General features: G+C 46.4%; 1 protein-coding gene across 1 annotated transcript in view; it reads left to right on the top strand.

The window, feature by feature from the left end:
• Positions 1-20,767, top strand: part of AMBRA1 (autophagy and beclin 1 regulator 1) — a 136,154-nt gene extending 115,387 nt beyond the window's left edge. Inside the window, 3 exon segments of the mRNA XM_056346179.1 lie at positions 9,499-9,591; positions 11,214-11,407; positions 19,183-20,767. Of these exon segments, the coding sequence (XP_056202154.1) occupies positions 9,499-9,591; positions 11,214-11,407; positions 19,183-19,673 (778 nt within the window). The 3' untranslated portion in view covers positions 19,674-20,767.
• Positions 20,768-21,276: the final 509 nt, after the last annotated feature.

The following is a 21,276-nucleotide window of genomic DNA, read 5'->3' as shown; positions in this document are numbered from 1 at the left end:
TGAGGTTTAATTTTGGGAATTCCACTAACAGCAGGAGAAGGTGAGATGAAGTCCTGAACTTCTGCTACATGTTAACCATAAGATGCGTTGAATTTTCTAAATGAGGATGAAAGAGGATTTTGATTGATAAAAGGACTGAAAAAGGGGGGAAGGCAGCCAGTTTTGCACTAAAGATGCATCCTGAAAGCTTACATTTGGATTTTGTTACTCATGCATTTAAGAAAAAAAACTGAAATGAATTATTTCCAAACTGTGCAGGGAAGCCTGGATATCCTGAATGCCAGGGGGCTCAGTCATTGCGGATGCAAGAGAAGTAACATGGTAATGTGGAGGCTTGAAACAGTATTTCCATTCTGATATTGGGTTTTATTCCATTTCTATTTCCATTTCTGTATGCGAATTTGATATCCAGGATGAATGATGGCATTAGGTAGAAGATGCCCTCATAAAATTCCACTTAATATGTCTGTGAATCCTAAAGATAAATTTTCAGAGCTGCTTTAAGTCTTCAGTTATTAGCAAGTTCATTTCCCTCACCCAATTCTTCAAGATACAGTGAAACACTGACTAGTTCGTGACGTTTATTTTCCACCATGAGAAAGGGAACTTGGTACAGAGCTCTGTGCTAAAGAAACTTAACCTGCTACTTACCAGTTTGTGTGCTGTGTCCCCGGACTTCTGCAGGTCCTTGCTGCTTCTCAGACTGGGTAGCAATCTTTTTTAGAGTATGGCCACGTACTCTTAAGAACAGTTATCAAAGGCTTCACTTTTATCTATTCAGATCACACCTGCTGCCTTTTCTTCCTTTTTTCTAATTGTATCTACAAAAGCAATTAAATTTCATGCAAGCAATTATTTGACTTACTGCCTACTGCATGTAGCTCACTCTTTCATTGTTTTCATGTATCTTCTTTTTTCTCTTTGTTATATTACTGTCTTTAAGGACAAAAGTTGCACTTAGGAGAGAGTAATTGCAAATTTAAGCATGCCTTTCTTTTTGAAGAATGCTGCTAAGTTGGCTTTTTTGACCTTTTGTTACTTCCTCAGTTTTTTGTAACATTAAAAATCACGTGTGAATGGCTCAAAAAAGTTAATTTTTTTTTTCTTGTTGTTATTTTCTTAATGAGTGCAGCTACCTGCTGTCTCTGGCTTCTTTTCGTACTCCCTAATTGCATAAGTACCCTTGGACATTTTGTAAGTGGAGACTTCAGAGTGAAAATTCAGTATCACGTCTGCTTTTAGTCCGTCATTGATTTTTGTCCTTGGCCTCACTGATGAATAGACCTTTTTTCATTCTAGTACCGTTTTCCTCCTGTTTATTTTTAGAATGTCTTGTCCCCCTTTGGCAGCACCAGTCCATCCTGCTTTCTTATAACCTTTCTTTTCTCTGCAGGTCTATACTAGACCTCCTCGTTCAGTTGTTTATTCCCTTGGCTTTCCAATAAGATCATCCTTAATTTTCCAGTCTTTGGTCCAGTTTGTGTGATCCAGTTTTATTTGTTGTCCCTTTTGCCTGTGTTTTCCAGTGGTACTGTAGTGAATCCAGCTAGGAAATAAAACAGCTAATTTTTTCTTCATTTTCTTTTCCTCTTTTAAATCCTTGAGCTATCTGGTTCTGTAAAGGGTTTCAACTCAATGTCTACAAACTGTGAGTAATTGGAGTAATAATTGTGGATTTGGGGGTTTTGTTGATTTTTTTTTTTTTTTTCCTTCCTTTTTTTTGGAGCAGGTTTCCCCTGTGTGTTAAACAGAGCACTTTTTAGTTGGCTAATTTCAAAGCTGCTGAAGATTAAAAATATAAAACTTGGCTTACCAGGTGGATCTCATTGAGACTGGAACAAGCCAAGATCTTGGTTCTGGAGCTTGGCAGCTTTGTGTATGCACATTGCAATGCTCTATTAAAAAAAAAAAAAAAAAGGCATTTGCTATGCTTGCTAATTTTAAACGTTTATTTTGAAGTTGATTTCTCCTATTCTAGATGCATTTTCCTGGTTTAGTTTGTTGGCATAAGATCTACAAAACAAGCCTACTTCAAAGTCACTTCTGGATCAACGTAAATGTTGAGGTTCTGCTGAAATGCTAATGGAAGTTCCAAGATGACTAAAGAGTGACTTTGGCTCTCAAGACTTAACAGCAGTTTAAGATGTTTAAGACCTTAGAAGGCTTAAGCAGTTTGCGCTCCCCCAAAGACTCCTAACATCCTAAATTGTCTAAGCCACTGGAAGAGCTGATAGATCATGAACAGCTTAAGATATTCTGAGGGTTCAAAGCTTATCTGGAGTATAGTCTGCCTGTAATCACTTTAAGCAATTAACAAGGCTTTAGGTTGTTAGAGGACTTTAAGCAAGTTATCCATGCTTAGAGCTTGGTTTAAGGTGATACCAAACTAAATTGTCCTTCTTTAAGGAACTTAAAGCTCTGCATGCTGGAATCTGTTACTTACCTTCCAGAGGACCCCTGCGTGCTACTTGGTGTCATTGGAGCCAGATAAGTGAAGGATACCCTGGAATACTGGCAAGATTTTGAGTGAGAAAAACATCAGTGAAAATTCAGGGAATTCTTATTTGGTCTGTTTCTGCCTTGTTTTTTTCCAGGCTATTTGGCCTGGGTGGGATGTTCTTATTCACATAAACACGAGCCGTTTTGTTGGTTTTTTTTTAATAGTGCCAAAACTACTGTGTAATGCAGTTGTATGATACACAAAAATCTTACAAGTGTTGTAGGAGCAAATGTTAACTCTGGGTCTTCCTTGGACCCGAGTGTTTTGTCAGTCTGCTTACAGTAGTGCACTAATTCAGTTATTTTGCGTTTAGTGATGGCCTCAGTATCCCTCCTCCAAATTGGGATGTATCTCTTCTAAATGTCGAAGTAGCTGATGTCTAGTTACAACATTTTATTATTATACTTATATATTTATATATATATGCAACAGGTAGCGCAGGAGTCATGTTAGGGATTAAGAAGGTTCCTCTTATTCTTTCAGGCACAAGTTGCAACTTCCTATGTCACACTGTGTGGTGTAAAAAAGCTCCAGGAAAAACTGCTTTAAAAAACTGTTGTGGCATTTTGGTAGAATTGATAGTGGCATGAAGGCTGACTGTAAGGGACTTTTCTTGTCCTTATTCTCAACACAGGTTTCGCTGTGTAGCTTCATGTCCTGTAAGGGCAGTGCTCTCGGCCTCAGTATTTGTACTTGGGTCCCAAGATAATCGAACATCCAGATTTTCGTGCAAAACTCTCCTGATCTGTCGTTGTCTTAGTGCTTGATTTCCATCTAGTGTTCCGATTGAATGTGTTGGAAGACCAATTCTTAATTCAAGACTTTCTCCCTGGGAATGTAAGACAAATTGCTCTTATGTTTTTTGTTGGTGTGCCCTCTGTTTCAACTCATTCTATGAGCCTGCTCATCTGCTGCACACAAACTGTGGGTAGGTCACAAATGCTGACTCCTGGCAGTCACTTGGGTTTTAACTGTCGTGGCCCTGTGGATCAGAAGAAACCGTTCTGTTTGGGTTCTTCCTACTGTGTTAATCTCTCTTTGCTTTCTCCCCCGCTCTCTCTGAGGTATCTAACAGCTTAGCTGACTGATGACTCTCTTCCTTAGCTGAGATATCACATCCTTGCCCAGGGAAGATGACAGATGGAAGGCACACCTCTAACAAAGTCTTACCCACTGGCCACGAGAGCAGGGATTGTATCCAGCTTTAGTTGCCCAGTGGTGGGCAGAACAAACTTGTGCGTATTCACACTGTTGAGACAGAAGAGTGTTAGTAGCTACTGGTGCCTCCAACTTTGTAAGGCTGACCTCATGTAAATGGTGTGAGTTTGAATAGAGCCTCTTCAAAGATCCCGATATTTAACCTAGCTGGCAGGACTACACAGTCAAATGGACGGGGCCAGTCATCCTGCACAGTATTCTGAGCTGAGCTGGCATCCTCCCTGAAGCAGGCACGTGGCTGTTTACTGTCCTGCTTCTGCAGCACCTTTGGCAATTCAGGGGCAGTTCAGGTAGGTGTCAGGGTGTGTTTCTGCACAGCTGCTGCTTTCCAGGCGGGTGAAGCTTGCAGGGCTCTGGAAAATGAGCAGGGTGTAACAGTATAGGGAGTAAAAATGCACCTGCTGCTAGTTATGGAGAAGGGGTGATCTTTCCAGTGTTCTTCTGAATGTGATGAATAGGATAACTTCATACGTCACTGAAATGTTTGCGTGGTGGTTAATCACAAACTGCAGATCTTGTGTCCTGAATGACTTACCTTGTTAGGATTTCCTGTATTTGGCCTCATGCTCTTCCCCTGGCTGGTCACACACAGGCTGTACTGCAAGGGGATGGTCTGGAACAGGCTGGTGCCAGTGAAGCTGCCACCTCTTCCTTGGTCAGGGGAATTACTGCCCAGCAGAGCTACTCCAGCAATCCTGTTTGCTGGTTCCATACGGTTCGCCCTGCAGCCAGTTTTCACTTGAATTTGTCTTTGCATGTGGCTCATCTACTGCACAGAAAGCTAAATATTTATGAAGTGGGCTGTTAGAAATGATTGTTTTCCTATCCAGGCAGCTGCTGGGAGTGCCAAACTTTGCCTTGTACTAACAATACCGTTGCCTAGCTAATCATGGGCGTCAGGGATGGGTTTGCTGTGCTGATCATCACACGACGGCAGAAGAGATAATGAGCTGCTGGCAAGGATGCATCTGGAATCTGGCCGAGCATTGCATTGCGTGAAATACCGTGTGCTGCTGCTTCCTTCCCAAACCAGGACAATGGATTCCTGTTCCTTAGCACAGCATCACCTTGCCCTCTGTAGCTCGATTGGTTTAAGAATGACAAGTTTACACAAAGGGAAGAAAGCACATCTTTAAACTAACCTGGTTTCGTATGCCTGCTCTTGGTGATCTTGTAATGGACAGTATATTTGAGAAATCAGCTTTGAAGTGTAATTTCTTTTGTGGAGGAAGCGAACCTTGGCAGCATGAAAATCCGATTAGCTGTGTGCGGTATGGCATAGCTTTGCAACTAGTCTTCTCCATGTTGGGCTTGCCACAAACTTCATTCTAGTAATGAGGTTGTGCTGATATTTTTAGATGGGATTGCAGGCAGCAAAGTCTTAATAAAACTTTAATTTGCGGACAAGGGTGCTGCTGTTGGGCCTTTCCATGTGGCAGCATTTGAAGGAGAGCAGTGCTTTTTCCCATTGCTGCTACATTCTTCAGTGTTGGGGATGGTTGAAGTGGAAAGACAGTAAGCGCTATTTATGCCTTCCTGGACACACATACCCTACTTGCAAATTACAGTGATGTTTTGTCTTGCCATCTTGCTCCTGAGCTGTATTGTTATGGTGGAGTTGGGGAACTTTTGTCCTAGTCCCTCCTCCTCTTCAGCTTCCAGGTTTGGATATGCCAGCTGGAGGGTTACCCAGATGTCTGTCAGTTTGTGCTGACCGGTGCTTTGTTCATTTACTTTTCAAATACTGGTTAAGCCAAGGCAGTAAATCATATTTCACCTTTCTTGTCCCGTATGAATAATTTTGTCATTAATTCCTAGAGCTCGGCCCTAGTTTCTTCCAGGGGACATACGTAAGCTGTGTAGATAATGCCTCCATGCAGAGGGAGAGGCTGTGTAGCCTAAGTTGTTGGCTCTTGGTACTTAACAGGCTCCACTCTGATTCCTTATTTGACTTTCAGCAAAGCATGCAAGCCTGCCCTTCATCCTCTCCAGGCTCGTTAATAATGTGAGCTGGACCCAGGCGTGAAGGAAATGTCTATCTCAGAAAAGATCCCTGCTGGGAAAGCCAGGCTGTGAGCAGCTCTGCATTTAACAAACCTAATGGAAATTTACAGGAAGGGCTTAGAGAGCTTAGTGACAGCCATAAAAAGGAAGAAAATAAAAACTTGACTAAGTGGACTTCACTGTCCATGACTGATGCAGTGTGGAGAATTGCAATTTTTCACCCTGAAGCCCTGGGCAGCAAATGTCCTCCTTACTGCATCCACATCCAAGTAGCAACATGCTCCATGCTACAAAGAGCTTCTACCTTATGCACTGGAAAATGTAAAGTGCTTCCAGCATTTCCATGTCTAGAGTTTGATGGAGCAAAAGTTAAATGCTTACATTACCTGAAAAATATTCAGTTCTCCAGTGTAAGCTCTGCTTCTGTGAAATGAATAGTCAGGCCTTGATTTGCAAATCTCCTGGGAAACATCCTGTGAAAGGCTTGCTAATTTACCAAATTCAAGCAATATTTTGCAATGGGAGTTAAAACCTGAAAAGGGAGATTGCACTGTTTTAAATAGGTGTGGTTAAACCAGTGCAAATCTTAAGCTTTATTGAAAATCTGATTTAAACCAAGGTAATTGTGGTTGCTGCACGCATCTTGTTGTGTACTTAAGTTGGTTTAAGGTGTGATTATGTGACCAAGTTTCTAATGCAAGCATGATCTTAAAACTGGCACTTACCCCATACAATAGCAGCATTTCTTTGATGAAATCTTTGCTTATTAAGAAGGGAAGTGATGATCTTCATATAAAAGGTAGTGCCCAACCTGTCCTGTCTGTTAACTTCAGATACTTGCTTTCCTCACTGTACCTCGATGCACTCTGCCGCATCTCTTCTGTAGCCTCAATCAATCATCCCAAAGGCTGGAAGACTAATGGGGAGTGAGCTGGATGTTGATCTTAGGGCTGCAGAGAGGCAGATGTGGGTTCCAGGTCGGAGAGATGCAGATGAATGCAAAAGAGAACAAAGATTGCGCTGAGGACTTTTATCGCCTGAAGTCTTTTGCAAGAGGTGGAGTTGGGAGAAGGTGTCGGTTAGCTGGCTGAGGGAAGAGGCTGCTGAAAGGTAGCACTGAGGGTGCGGGCTACTGCAGTAGGGAGTGCCAGCTGTCTATTCTGAGCCAGTTTTGTGGTGCTGCAAGGAGGTGTGCTCAGTCCGGGCTAAACAAACAAGTCAAAGCAGTGCTGAGGATGCTGAACTCCCATCATGACCAAGTCTAATGACCTTGGCTTAAGCCCATTCATCAGTGTTCCTGGGGTCGTCAATGGGAGCGGTGGCAGCAGCTGCTACAGGTCCTCCTTTTGGGAAAGGAAGGCAAAGTCCTCGGTTCTCTGGCAGTAAATGAGTAGCTAATAGGACTCTGGCAGTGAAACTTAGTTGATAAATGGCAGCGTTTAAAACCAATGTGCAAAGTCATGTATTAAACGGAATGGCTATTGATTTCACCATCCAGGGAAAGGTGGAAATTGACAGTGTGGAGTTAGAACAGACTTTCCTGTCCAACAACCAGACTGTACAGTAAGTGAGCCTCTGCAGAACAGGTAAGGGCAGGGACAGGAGATTGTAAGCTGACGTACTGTGTGTCAGCTTGGTGCCATAATGCTTTTGTAGAAGTGAGATGAGTCAGACTCAAAGAAGCATGCGTGTGCGTGCGTGCACAGGAGTGGAGCTTTCTGGGTAGTACAGGAACACAGCGTTTGGGGGCAGAGAGGAAACACAGCATTGCCAGCTCACATTTTGGCCTAGGGAAGGCTTTGCAGTCTTCTGGTTTCTTGTCTTGGGAGCTGGCAAAGGCAAGCAGGGCACAGGGAGCACCTTGGCGAGGAATACCAGCAGTGTAGGTGGCTGTGGGGACCATGCCTGTACTTTGGAAAGCTTGAAGACGGGTGGAAGGAGAGGGAGAAGAGCATGGGTCTGTTTAGCTCTGTTGTGTAATAGCTGCAGATACCAAGCAAATTAGATTATTTTTTTAATGGAAATTTTGACTACCAGGTCAGAAAGTCTCACTTGCCGAGGGAGTGTGCCACTTCGCAGACAGCGAGTATGACAGCTAAGTCGCAGTATATTAGGCAGGGGATGGAGTAGCCAGAGGGCCTGGCACGGTTTTAGTGACAGGTTACCATCTGTCAGTAAACTCTGAAGCCTTTGTAAATCAGCATCTCCCTGGCAGCTGCTTTCATGGGGTATAATGCAGCTCAGGCCTAGCTCAGCACAAAAGAAAAAATAAAAAAAGCGATGACTGATTGCTTCCTGTAGGCTCCATGCATGGTTTTGTTGACCTAGTTTTCTGCAGCTCTCACCCTTGGTCCCGACCTCAGGTGCTGTCACCCCAGCAGCCTAGCCCTGTGCCCCCAGCACACATGGCTCTCCTCTTGCAGCATCCTCTAAGCTGGGTTCTGGCATCTCATCACAGGGACAACAGCTTTTATATGGACATAAACCACCATATTTCTGCCCAAGCCATAACCAGCTACCAACTACTTGCCCTGAATCCTTCCTTTAAGATTATGGGACTACCCGTAGTTCATGCCCTGGGACCACCTGTGGTGTGATGCAAGTCCAGCTCTTCAGGTGTGGCTTCCTGACCGCTGCACAGTGCTGTTAACTCTCCACCCGGCACCGTCGGGTCTCTGCAGTCCAGCAGCCATCTGGTGGTACCCAGCACCATTTTGAAACCTCCAGGCCAGCTCACAAGGAGCTGGTGGGTCAGCATGGTGTGGCAAAACACTGTACAGAATGTCTTTTCCACAGTAATGCTGCCCGTAGTACTTTGGGAGGCGGGACACAGCAGTAGGTGGGACATCTCCATACCACCTGGGGCTGCACAGCACGTGCCTGTCCTCTGACGCTTGTGTGACGCAGAGTAAGCTGGATTTGCTCTTACCCTCTTCCAGTCTAAGAGCTGTTGGGCCTTAGAAAGAAATAGGCGCACTTAGAGCGTTACAATTATGGTGGTTTAAATTCTGTGATCACTCGTAGTCTTCAGCAGTGGTGTGATGATTAGCTGTGCCTTGTTAACCTCACCTGTTTCTGTGAAGTGACTAGCCAGCCCTGTGTCTTTTGGGGAAATGCGCTGTGAAAGGTTGCCAGAGCTTTGGCTGTTCTGTTAAACTCAGTAGCATTAGCTGTAAAATTCAAGTTTTGGACTTTTCAGACACACACACACAGTTGATGCAGTACGAACTCTTTTGTGGAAATTTGTTAAAACATCCTCTGCATCTGCCCTTGCTCTGCAGTGACTGTCAGTGAGAGGGCTGCACAGAGATTTATTTATAGGCAGAATGAGAACCATTTGTGAAGAAATTATATATTGAATAAGAGCAGGGTTTTACTTAGCATTACCTAGTGCAGGAAATGCTGATAGGCATCATAGAATTGGCCTTCCCATTCCAATTCTTTGTTTAGTCACTTGGAGTTAGGGTAACCTGATTTTATACACACAGTTGTATGTCTTCATTTCCTGAAAATCCCTCTGCTCCTGTTGCTGTGTCTCAGTGCTAATACTGAATTGAAATGAATGGAATATTCCAGGGCAGTCTGGTTAATAAAGTGCTCTGTGTTTGCAAGGTTGTTGATGGTGGTGAGCCCTTTTAATGAAAATGTGAATTGAGCTCGATCTGCAGTTTCTGTGGGACAGGAATCAACAGTCCCTTGTGCTGAGGGGACATGATATATGTTGGCTGGAATGCTGTCCTGTCATGCTAATATTTTTCCTTCTTTGGTGTTTCAAGGGCCTTAAACTCTGGAGTTGAGTACCACTGGGACCAGCTGAATGAGAATGTCTTCGCTGTGCATTCCAGTAGCAGGAGCACTGAGCGTCCTGGGTGAGTCTCCTGGGTATGGGTTAGAGACGTGACCCTTTCTGCTACTTTCCTTACACCTGACAGCACCACTTCATCTTCTCCTTTGTTCCCTTAGCACTGGCAGCTTTGAATATGCAATTTTTATCCCCCTTTGACACTGCCTAGTTGGGTCACCTGGCCTGCTTCCAGCAAGTGACATTCAGTGCCCAAAAGTGCTGCCAATGATATTGAAGTACTTGTGTCATCCATGGCTTCAGTAACGTCCATGAGCAAGCTGTTGGGAGGAGCAGGTGGGGCTTGATGCATCAAAACCACCGTGCTAAGTAAATGGGCTTTGGAGGATAACTGAGGAACGGGGAGTTTCACAGGGATGAGTGCAAATCCATTGGGCAGACCTGGTGACTGATTTTTCATCCCTTTAGTTTCTGGTCATGGGACAGTTGTTTCTCCGCAATAAATTCTAAAACTAAAGCTAAATCCCTTGACAGCCCTGTTGGCTGCTTCACCCAGTCTGTCCAGTGATGCACACATCAGTTACTCTAAACACAAGGGTGGTGCTGCAGTCCCTTGCTTCTTGCCCCAGCAATGAGTACTTCTCTCTAAGCCAGCTGCTCTCAGCAAGAGGGTGACAGTCTTGTTTATGAGTTGTGAGCTCCAGGATCCCAAGGAAGTTACATGGTAGTGTACAGGGCGGTGTCTGTGCTGTCTTCCAGCCTTGGTCTGCTTGAGGGTGAAAAATAAGCAGTATTCTTTATTCTGCCGTGTGAGTGGATATTGCCACTACTCGTGGTTTTTGACGGCACATATCGGTCTTGCATGATGGGCTTAGGAGCAGCTTGAAGGCAGAAATACTGCTCAAGAATGAGCTAGCTCAAAGAGAGAGCAAGAGAAGTACGGGAGGTTTCAAAACCTTATGAAAAAAGGTTGTGAGTGAGGCAGTCTTTCCTAGAATCTCTTTACCTTTCCCAGCACTTACAGCCAGAGGTCAGTTTTGGAAAGCACATTCAAGCTTTGTCAAGAGTCAGCTCTTGTAACGTCATACACGTCAACTATTTGATTCTGAGAAGCTAATGAGCCTTGGGGTGGTTCCTGTTATTTGCTTTTGAGAACAGAGAGTTTCTCTTGTCCGACTGGAATGGGCAGAAATGCCTGCTGGAGTGCGTTCATGTGTGATGCTGACAAACTAGGAGGTCCAGAGGAGGGAAGGGGGGTACAGGCGGTGTCCTCGGGAGTTAAAACCGCCCTGCCGATGTGCAGAGGGAGGTTGTGTGTGTGTGGTCCTGCGCTGCGTGTCGTGTTGCCTACTCAACTCAGTGACCCTGAGACAGAGGAGTTCTGCAGGCTTCGTGATGCTGCAGGGATACCTGTCCGTGCCTGGCAGACATGCTGCTTCTGTGGAAGGGTGAGTGGACTCCCTTAGCTTCAAACTCCAGAGACCAGCCAGCTGAGGCTGGAGAGGGGTATCTCTGTGTGTGTGTGTGTAAATAAGTGCAGTTCGTAATTCCCTCCAGCCCCGTCTGCATAGTGGCTAGCAGGTGCCTGGTGGGAGTGGAGGCAGGAAGAGGCCCAGCTGGGTGCTTCAGTCTTGCTGGAGCACATAGTCTCCAATGCTCCTGCTCTTACTTGTTTTTCTCTCTTTTCAGAACCAGCAGAGCCACATGGAGGACAGACAGGGACATGGGCCTGATGAATGCCATAGGCCTGCAACCCCGAAACCCCCCCACCTCTGTGACTTCGCAGGGTACACAGACCTTGGCGCCTCAGCTGCAGAATGCCGAGACTCAGACAGAGAGGGAGGTACAGGAGCAGGAATCCGCCTCTGCAGGGACTGGGGAAGGTAGGAGCTCAAGCAGTGATCTGTCTGACGGAGCTTACCTGGTGAATGAGGAGGTTCCGCATAGGTTCCACGTCCTGTCAGTGCATTTGGACACTCCTGTTACCTCTTCGGGAAACATTTCTCTAGCCTGATTTGCCAAGATCAGGAGAGTGAATCTGTCCACAGGAATAGAGAAGTTGTCTGTTTCACATACTTTCAGAGGGCTAAATGAACTCTTCTCCAGATCATTGTTGTCTTTGTAGAATCAGTTGTACCAGCATCACTCCTCACGTATTTCCTGAGCTCTAAACACCAGTAAGGCTGCAAACTGTTAAGAATTATCCTTTCTACCTCTGTGTTAGTTTAGCTTGATCCTTCAGCCTCTGCATCTACAACCTGTGGCAGGCTTCACAAGCTCAGCATCTGGATACAAAATGAAATACTGTAAATCACTTCTGAAAAAGCAGGTATGAGTATTCTGTTTAGTCTGATTGATGACGGCTGTGGTGGGTGTCCAGCTCAGCTATTAAAAAATGTCTCTGGTGTTTTCCAGTCCAGGAAAACTTACCAAGGTGTAGGAGCTGGAAGCAGCTGATATGTAATTCTTATACGATGATAAAGTCAGTGATCTTTTAAAAGTGTGGTGATTTTTGTCCAGGTTTCTTGTCCCTGTACTGCTTGAATCAACTCTGAAAGCTTGGCTAGGAAGGAGTTGGGCAGTATATCCATAGGAAAGACAGAGAAAGGCAAGGAGGCAGTTTTGAAGTTGTTGCTTCGTGATGAGCCCACTTGGCTTTGGGAAGCAGCCCATGACGTGCCTGTTTGTGCCTGTATGCTTGCTTGTGCTCTGTCACTCTGAAAGATGCTTTTTGGGCATGTGGCTCCTTCACAGTTTCTGCTGTGCAGTATCCAGCACATGTGATAAGGCTTTGTGTTTCTCTGATCTCGGCTCTTCTGTTCCAAGTTAAGTGGCAAATTCCTGACGTGTGGGGTTTCCCATCTGCTTATCTCAGCAGAGCTGAGATTAACCCCTCTGGAAGGTTAGTACAGTTGAGGGCATGTGAATAAGGCTGCAGCTAGGATGTCTGGACAAATGCTGGACTTGTGGGAACTGGTTCTTCCACTGAATGTGCGTGCAGGCTGAGAACAGGGTACAGTGTGGGACCTTCCCGCATCGAGGCCGTGATGGCTGCTGCTGCGTGCTCCGTCAAACTGCCCGAGTTCTCCAGTGCTGCTTCTCTCTGCTGCTGTTCCGCAATCATCTGAAGGTTTCATTATCTCGTGCTCTTTAATTAACCTTTCAATTTTCAGATCTAGATCATGGTTTTTAACTAGACCATTAATGAGATGAGGAAGGGTTGTCCTTCACCAGTGCCTTGGGCAGGGTATCTCTACAAAGAAGCAAAACATGTAGCATTTGGAAGAAAAGGAGTGTAGTTAAAAAGCTTAGGGCAGAGACTTCTCTTTGTCTCCCTTTCTTGCTTGGAAGAAGATTGGTGGGTTCCACATCTGGTGTGATTTCTGGCTCAGATGCTGACTTGGCACATGTCCCCTTGCAAGTGGCTTTACCTGCAAAATGGGCTGTCACACTCCTGTCTCCTGTACAAGGATCTTAAGACCAAAGGAGTTACTCCAGGACAGACAGATGCACTGGTGATGAGCCAAGCGGTCTTACCCTGTAGTTGATCATTTCTTGTGCCAGTTGCGTCCTCGATGGAAATCCCTTTGCAAAGGCTCAAATGCAGCTCAAAACAGGGAGCTATCAAGACATTAACTATCAGGAGCGTGTAGGATCCAAAAGACCAACTGTAATCCATGACAGAGGAATAGTACAGGGACCTACCATGAAGCAGAAAAACAAATTTTCAGCTGCTGTTACCAGTGACACCTCAGGCAGTTTGCCAGGGACTTGGGGCATCAGTGGTCTGGCTCATCCAGGAATCCTCATGCTTTGCATTGCACTTCAGCTCCATTGTGCTGCTTGTGGCGTTAAGGTTACTGTTTCTCCAGCATCATAAACTCAGGATGTTTGTCCAGTGTGTTCAGGCAGGCTAGGTTAGATGCTGTGCAGTATTTCTAATGGATAATTTGCCCACTGTACCTGCCATAACTCTGTGCCTGTTGAAAGGGAAACGGTGTTTCCTAATAGCAGGATCTAGACGTCAGGGACAGGAAGGAGGGGGGGGGAATGAAAAAAAGGAAAAAATGTGCTACCGCTAACTTGAGGTGTGACCTAGGGCAAATTATTAATCACCTACCAAATGGGAATAAATCCTCCCATAGTACAGTACACCAGGGGCTGTGAAGATTAATTAGTGTTTTATGTGGAGCTTTGAAGATGTAAATCGCTACGTAAAGGCTTAGCAGTATTATCAGCAGCAGAATGGATAAATCAGATGTGAATCTGAGTAATGTAAAGGAGAGTGGTTTAGTTATCACCTTGGGGGGGGGGGGATGACAAACCAAACAAAAAAAGAAACCACCTCACAAACCAAAAAACCCTTGAATGTTTAATAAAAAACAAAGACAAAGAAAAAGAAAGGCTAGTGCTACCCCTAGGACTGGGTTTCTGTCCTATGTCCTGCCAGCCCCACTGTTGTGGGGAATTCTGGCTCAGGGCATTTCTTGCAGATATGTGCTTACTGAAGAAAAAGAAAAAAAAAAGTATGCAGAATTACATCAGAAATCTAATTAAGCTCTGTGCGGGTATAAATAGTTTCCTTTTCTCATGCAAAGCTCTGCGGGGACTTTGCTGTTCTGATTATCTTTCTACCTCCTTTGGAGGAATGAGTATATGATGACTTTATTAGAAGTGAATCCCTCTAATGTCTGTATTTTTTTGTTTTGCAGCAGTTAACTGCCTTGTGAACTCTGCTCCCAAGCCACACATAAACCAAAGGAAGTTATTGTTGAGAGGAGAGGTACCAAGAAATGCCTTAAACAGTGTTTCAGCTGTCTCCTGCTTCCTTTTAAGCTGACAGACACAGTGGAAACAGCGATGGAGTTGTGACTTTGAGGCACTCTTAATTAGAAACAATCTGTTGGGAGTTATACTGTACTTTCCCTTCCAAATGGGCAGGCGTGATGGGGGAGGGATCTGCATTTTACTGGCAAATGAAATCTCACTTAAAAACAAACAAAAATCCCTAATGAGTTTAATGGCCCAAAGTTCTAACCTTTAGAAGTTGTAATTCCCAGTCCAGACTGGACCAGGCTGTGGCTGCTGCTGGATCTGTGGAGTAGGGTGCAAGTGGCAGTAAGTGTCAGGGACTGCAGCTGCGCAAAAGGTGCTGCAGGACACTTGTTTGATTGTGCACCTGTGCTGTCCCCTGGCTACTGGCAATATATCAATACATCTTTCAGGTAATCCAGTTGATCAAAAAGAAAAAAAAAAATAACCCACACTCAAAACCAACTTGATGGAAATAACTGCAAGGCAATTGTCATCTCGGTTCCTCTCACCTGCATTGTCTTTGGGGGCTTAAAATTCAGATCGCTAGCTCAGTGTTCAGTGTGCAAGTAGGCACGTGTTAGGAACTCCTGAAATTGCAGCTGTTGGAAGACGTGCTGTGCTGCCAGGGGGCTGCTGCTTTGCCTGTCTTTGGGGGAACAATGTGTTGACTGCTGTCACACCATACACAGTTTTTAACCGATTTGGTCCAAGCGTTTCTTACGAGCCGGTACAAATTGCCTTCACGTGCAGCTGCTTTCAGAGGTTGTAGCAGATGCTTTTGAGAAGGAAAAAGGTGGTAAAATGAAGGCTTGAGTTTGTGGGATTCAGTCTGCTCAAACCGTTAGCAGTGAAAGGAGAGCACACGCAAGTGAAACTTCCTTGATGTGAGCAAAGCATCCTGAGGATGCCTAAGGAGCATGTGTAAGCAGAGTCAGTGTGCCTGCACATGATGTCATTTATTTAATCTGAGGCATTAGGAACATGTGTTGGGGGCTGCACAGGCAGGAATACCTTGTCCCCAACCAAGCCTTACGAATGCTAAAAAGAAACATGTTTTACGTTAGCTGAACATTTTCTTGCAATGCTGTCGTCAGATGTGATGTGACTTTGGTGCGATTAGCGTGGCAGTGGGAACCAGGATGCCAGGGATCAGCTTCCCGATCTGCTTCTCATTCTCCAAGTAGAAACGTGGGTAGATCCCTTAGCCTTTCTTCTGCCCATCCATCTGTAGAATGTGCGTCATATGTCCTGTAGAACTGCACATTTCGGTTTCTCTTTAAAGCCCTCTGAAAAGCACTACCTAAAAACCAGAATTAGGCTCTAGAAGCATGTACTTTGTAAGCCTTTACAGTGTGAGCTGCTCCAAGTACCTGGCTCTCTTGGGATTAAATTATGGGGGCTACTTTTAAACTGTCATTACAAAAATAAGTTTCTCTCATACAAATCACCAAGATAGTGCTATGAAATGTGTTACAAGTCAAAGCAGTTGTGCCTTTTCTGAGTTTAGTGGAGTTGTTTGCATTAGCTACCAAAGAAAGGAACTGTGAACGTGCTTCTGAGCTTGGCTGGGGAGAAAAGTAACTGGTAGTATTTCTTCTGGCACTAAGGGAGATGTGATTATTCATAGCTGGTTATGCTGTGCTGTGACCCTCCCTTTCCTGTTCTTATGCAAGGAGTGAATTCATTTAAAAATGCTGATATTTTTATCTTTGAGCATCTGAATTAGTGGGTCAGCTCACACCTCAGAGCTATTATTCCATGTTCTCTGAAGACTTCGATATCTCTGCAGTGCTTACTCTTAGTTCTAATTTTGATGCTTTGTTTGCAAGCATGGCTACTAGCTACTGCTGGTTTTAGTAAGAGGAAAGCTGAAAATAGGAATAAAATTCAAGAGCAATGTCAGTGCAGCCACAGAGGAGCCTGATCTCTTCTTGCTTCTGTGGGCTTTGCAGTTTATCAGGTGCCTGCCATCCATGCCCAGAGATAAACAAGTTGTGTTCCCCATAAGGACTGCAGAGACCGCTTTGTTTAAGAGTGGAAACTCTCCTGCCTCGTGCCCAGCTCCACTGAAAGTTTGCCAGATGTTTCACCTTTTGTAGTTGTCTGTGTCAGACTCTTGTCTTGCTGGCATAGCCTGGCAGAGGACTTCTAAAGAGATGCATTAGCTGGGGAGTATTTTGTTAAATGTTGGAGCCAGTCAGCTAGATTGATAGAGATCCCCTGGCCTTTGGGATAATTACTCTCAAGAGTAATGTTTTGTGTCTGTGTTTGGGATAGATGGGGTTTTGGGCGTCTGGAAAGGTCACTTCTGTTAAAGTAGGAAAGGTTTGTAGAAACTGTAGGCACAGCACTAGTACTTGTGTTGTGGGTGGGGGCATTCCTGCCCTGTCAGGCACAGAACTTGTGTCCCTGTCCAGAAAAAGATGCCAACTTGCATCCTGCTCTGTGGTGGATTCTGATAAAAGGACAGCCGAGGTGGAGGGTGAGTTGGCAGGTGTTAGGCTTACGTGGGCACTTCACACGCTGGAGCTGGTTCGCTCAGTTTTCTAGATTATGCCTGTAGTGCTCTGTGAGGTTTTTCTGTTTTTCTGACCCTAGAAGGTGGGCTTCTAGAAGAACGAGAACTTAAGATAAAGGACTTGACAGAGCCTGGGAGATCAGAATGTAGTTTTGAGCATAAAATGAGAAGAGGAATTGCTCTCTCCATATGGTGAGTTAGGGGTGCTGACTTGGCCTGCCCCCGCGCCAGCTCGGGCTCACGCTCTGGGTGTGCCTGAACCCTTTGGAGCCTGAAAAAAGCATCACGAGCCGTGGGTTTCTCTCCACCCTGGGTTTGTTCGGCTGGTGCTGCAGGGAATGGTGCTTGGCCACTGCAGCAAGTTGAAACTTGTAGCAGCCTGAGGTGTGGGGTTTGCAGCGTCGCTGTGGGTTTGGGTGAGTGCCTGTGTGCGGGCTCGGAGCCTCCCCCAAGCAGCAGTTAGCTTGCTTCGCCTGCGCCGAGCACTGATGTAGTCTGCACTGGCAGCCTGGTGAAAGAACATGTGTGGGAGTCACCAGGCAGGAGAAACGGGCTGTATGTGAGTCTGTGCTGTAGCTCAGCTCAGGGCAGTGGCACAGGGGGCTTTGCTCTGAACCAGCCAGCCAAAGTCATGTCGGAGCCTGAGAGGGAAAAGGGGACATCAGCCCCCGAAGCAGATGTGCTTGCTGGCTGCTGGCGTGGCGAGGCTCACCTGGCGCTGGACGGGCTTGGCTTTCTGGGGTTGCCAACACTGCGTTACCTCTGTGCTCGTCATCTGAAGGCTCGTGACTTGCTGATTTCTGCTGTGGCACCAGCTCTCGCCTGTTTTCTGAGCGAGCAGCTGCCTCAAGTGGAAATTCAGCCGTGGCACGTGGTAATTAAGGGGCAGGGAAGAGCAGTGGGTGCCGTGGTGTGCGCTGCCTCCGTGGACTCCTGGTGAAGCATGTTTGTAACGCTGAGGTGCGTTGGTGGGGGATCCTTGCTGATCTGCTGTTCCAGTGCTCCTGTATCGGGCTAGTTCATAGTAAGTGATCTGTCAAGAGCCGAGTACCTGCTGTCTCCAGCCTTGTGTAGGTAGGGCTGGCTGGCGTGTCTCTAAGCCAGGTTGCACATCTTGGCTTTCTCAAGCTTCCTCTCTGGCCCGGCCACATGGCTGGTAACAAAGTGCTTATGACTGTGCCCCCAGAACTGTGCACCAAAACTGTGCCTGTCAAACCTTCCACTTGCTTCTGCTCGTGATTAATGCTTCAGTATGCCCCTGCATACGTGTGTTTCACACGGCAGCTTCCAGTCTCCTAGCTGCCTCTGCTCTCAGCCTTTGTGCTGGTCAGCCAGGTTCCTGGCATGACCTAGTTCATGCGTCAGCTGCATCCTGAGCAGGATTTCTCCGCTAGAGTTGTGGGTCAGGCTCTGCCCAGGGGCTATTCTTGCTCGCTCCTCTAGGCTTTGCTCCAGATTCTCATGTGATTACTGTTGTCTCCATGGTCTCACTGATGCTCTAACCAAGGAGCTATGTAATTGCTGTATGGATAGTGGATGTAGCAGGCTTACTACATTCCTAGCAGAAAGGGACTTAATTCTACTTGAGAGAATTAAATTTGCCCTTAATGTCCATAGTATTTCGACAGCAGGGCAGTATGTCAGCAGACTCGCTTGAAGATTAAATTAGCCGTACCCTGTGGTGGAGGAAGCTGGTGGTGTTTGATGCAAGTACCACTGAGCCGATGAGGAAAGGGAATAAGCTGTCACAGACTTGACTGCACAACGTGTTAACAGCTTTAACTATCTCACTGTTTAAAAAAATAACCTCTACGATGGCATGGTGTAGACTGCTGGATACCCCAGCTCTCAAGTTGGATACATGAGCTCTACCCCACAGCCCCAGGCGTTTTTCTCTTCCTAGTCAGTGTGGCATTTTGTTTTTTATTGTGTTTTAACTCCTGCCTACATCTAGCCTTGTTGACGTTTGTGTTCATTTCCTTGGTGCCAGGAGAGCTCATGGCTTTCTCCTCTCCTCTAATCAGCATTGTGATAGCTTCGTGGAGCTGGGAGTGAGATTTATCTCTTTAATAAGAATCATCAGGATCCCACTGTGGAATGATTCTTGCAGTTTATGATTACAGATTGTTTTCCCCAGACAGTCTGGGTAGGGTTTGTAGCAGAAGGAGGATGCTGGGAAACAGAACTGGGCTGGACTTGCCTGCCATGGGGATTTAATCTCCTACGTGGACTATTTTTCTGCGAGATTTTGTTCTTCAAAAGTAATCTTCAGCAACCAAGGCATCTTGCCTCGTGCACCAGAGTTGCTTCTGCTTTCTCTTGCAGGTGAAGGTCCAGAATATGGGGCCAGTGGGGAGGATGCGCTGAGTAGGATCCAAAGGCTGATGGCAGAAGGGGGCATGACCGCTGTGGTCCAGCGGGAGCAGAGCACCACCATGGCGTCCATGGGTGGCTTTGGCAACAACATCATCGTGAGCCACCGGATCCACCGCAGTTCTCAGACTGGTGCAGAGTCCACCGGAGCTGAGGGCACGTCAGCACAGCAGTCCACCTCACAGCAGCTGGCAGCTGAGCTGGAGGGACGGATCCTTTCAGAGTCTATGCAGCTGTCAGAGCACAGCCTGAGCCCGCGGACAGCCCCTAGCAGGAGTGAAGGACAAAGCGCTGGTGACCTGGACCTGCCAGAGCAGGCCCAGTCCTCCATGGACACTGAGGGACCAATGGAATACAGTGACCTAACTAATAATAACCATCTTCCTGACAGTACCAACTTCTATAGTAATGACAGCACCAGTGGGGAGTCGCAGAACAGGTAGAGATTGAGTTGTGTGTTGGTGCTACCCTTGTACTGCTCAGCAGAGACCTGTACCTCACAGCTGGCCAGGAGCTGGAAGAGTAGGGACGTGTAGCTCGGACAGGGTGCTGGTGATTCAGAGGGCTTCTCCATCCCGGGTGGGCGGGAAGGGATAAAAACTGCAAAGGAGGCCATGGGGAAGAAAGCGTATTTGACTTCCAGCGTTCCCACTGCTGAAGAGTTAACAGGAATATGAACCGTACTGGCTGCGCATCACCTAGATTTTGAAGCCCCATGGGATCCCCTGCAATTCGGTCATTGTCATCCTTTGTAAAGCTTCTTTCCTTTTCTCTTTCCTGCCCTTTTATGCCCAGGGGCTAATCAGTAGAGTGGAGAAAGGGAAGGGGGCCTGCTGCATCCTTCTGGAGACAGGCAATCCTACTGAGCAAACCTGGGCGTGATGCTCCAGCTCCCTTGCTGGAGTGGAGGGGTCTTCCAGGCCACAGTCCTGCTCCGTGGCACAGCACTGCTCCCCCCTCAGTGTGTGGTGTTCCAAGACCCATCCTGCTGTGCTGTGGTCTTTTCTGGGAAGAACTGGCCTTTGCCAAAACCTGTGTGGCTTGGGATCTGCTCACAGGTGGAGATCCTTCCTTTTTAGATAGATAGTTTAGTACTTGGCAGGAACCTGAGCAGAGCTGCTGTATAGATGGGTAGAGGGACAGGGGCTCCTGCACTCTAGTCAGGATGCAGTTCACGCAGGGACGTTCTAAGCTGTGCCAATATTAACACGAATGAGCCATCCCAGTGGTTTCATGGTGCCAGGACTGAGCTGCACCTCCTTGGCAGGGGGCAGGAAGTGTCTTGCAGCTCCAGGCCAGGGTGTGAGGTATGGGTCTGTGATGTGTAAGGTGTTGCATGTGAAATCTTGACCTTGTACATGTAGTTTCTAGTGGAGAAATCAAGGTTCTGATATTTTGTTTTTAGTCTCAAATGTGATTTTCCTTTTCGTTTGTAACTCTCCATCCCTAGCAGGCTTGTGGAGGAAGGACGGGGAGAGCGTGAGTGCTAACGAGGGAAACACCAAAGATCAATGTCATTAAAATATGACAAACCCTTGCTTGACCTACTGTCTTCATTTGTGTGACGGTTGTCTCTGTGTTCGGCCCTGGGACAGGTACAGCCAGCTCAGAAGCTCAAGGTAGCTTAAAAATGTCAGATGGTGACCACCCCCTTCCCAGAAGGAAAGCAGGTTCAGCCTTTGAGTTGAAAGCCCAAAACTGGGAAATAGGGAGGAGCATTTGGGAGTCTGGACTGCAAATCACCTTTTAACCAGCCTGGAGATGAGCAGGTGCTTTGGCTTTTCCCATCATTCAAGCACTGCAGTAGGGAGAAAGAGGAGCGTTTCTCCAGTCCCACTTAAAAAGGTAGGTAGAGATGCAGCGCTGTCCATCTTGGGCAAGTGGAGGGTGGTCTGTCTTGCTGGCCTCTCCGAGCAAAAAAGGGGTGCAGCATCTGGCTGTTCTGGACAAAGGGACGTGTCCCCAGCGTTACCGCTCTGCGGTGAGGGATGCTTCCCCTGCTGTGTGAGCACCTGCCGGCAGCTGGTGCACTCCTGCCTGGCTCCT

The sequence above is a fragment of the Falco biarmicus genome, chromosome 7 (genome assembly GCF_023638135.1).
Source record: "Falco biarmicus isolate bFalBia1 chromosome 7, bFalBia1.pri, whole genome shotgun sequence".
In the NCBI taxonomy this organism is placed as follows: domain Eukaryota; kingdom Metazoa; phylum Chordata; class Aves; order Falconiformes; family Falconidae; genus Falco; species Falco biarmicus.
Note: the sequence above shows the minus strand (reverse complement) of the source record. Positions and strands in the feature narration are given on the sequence as shown.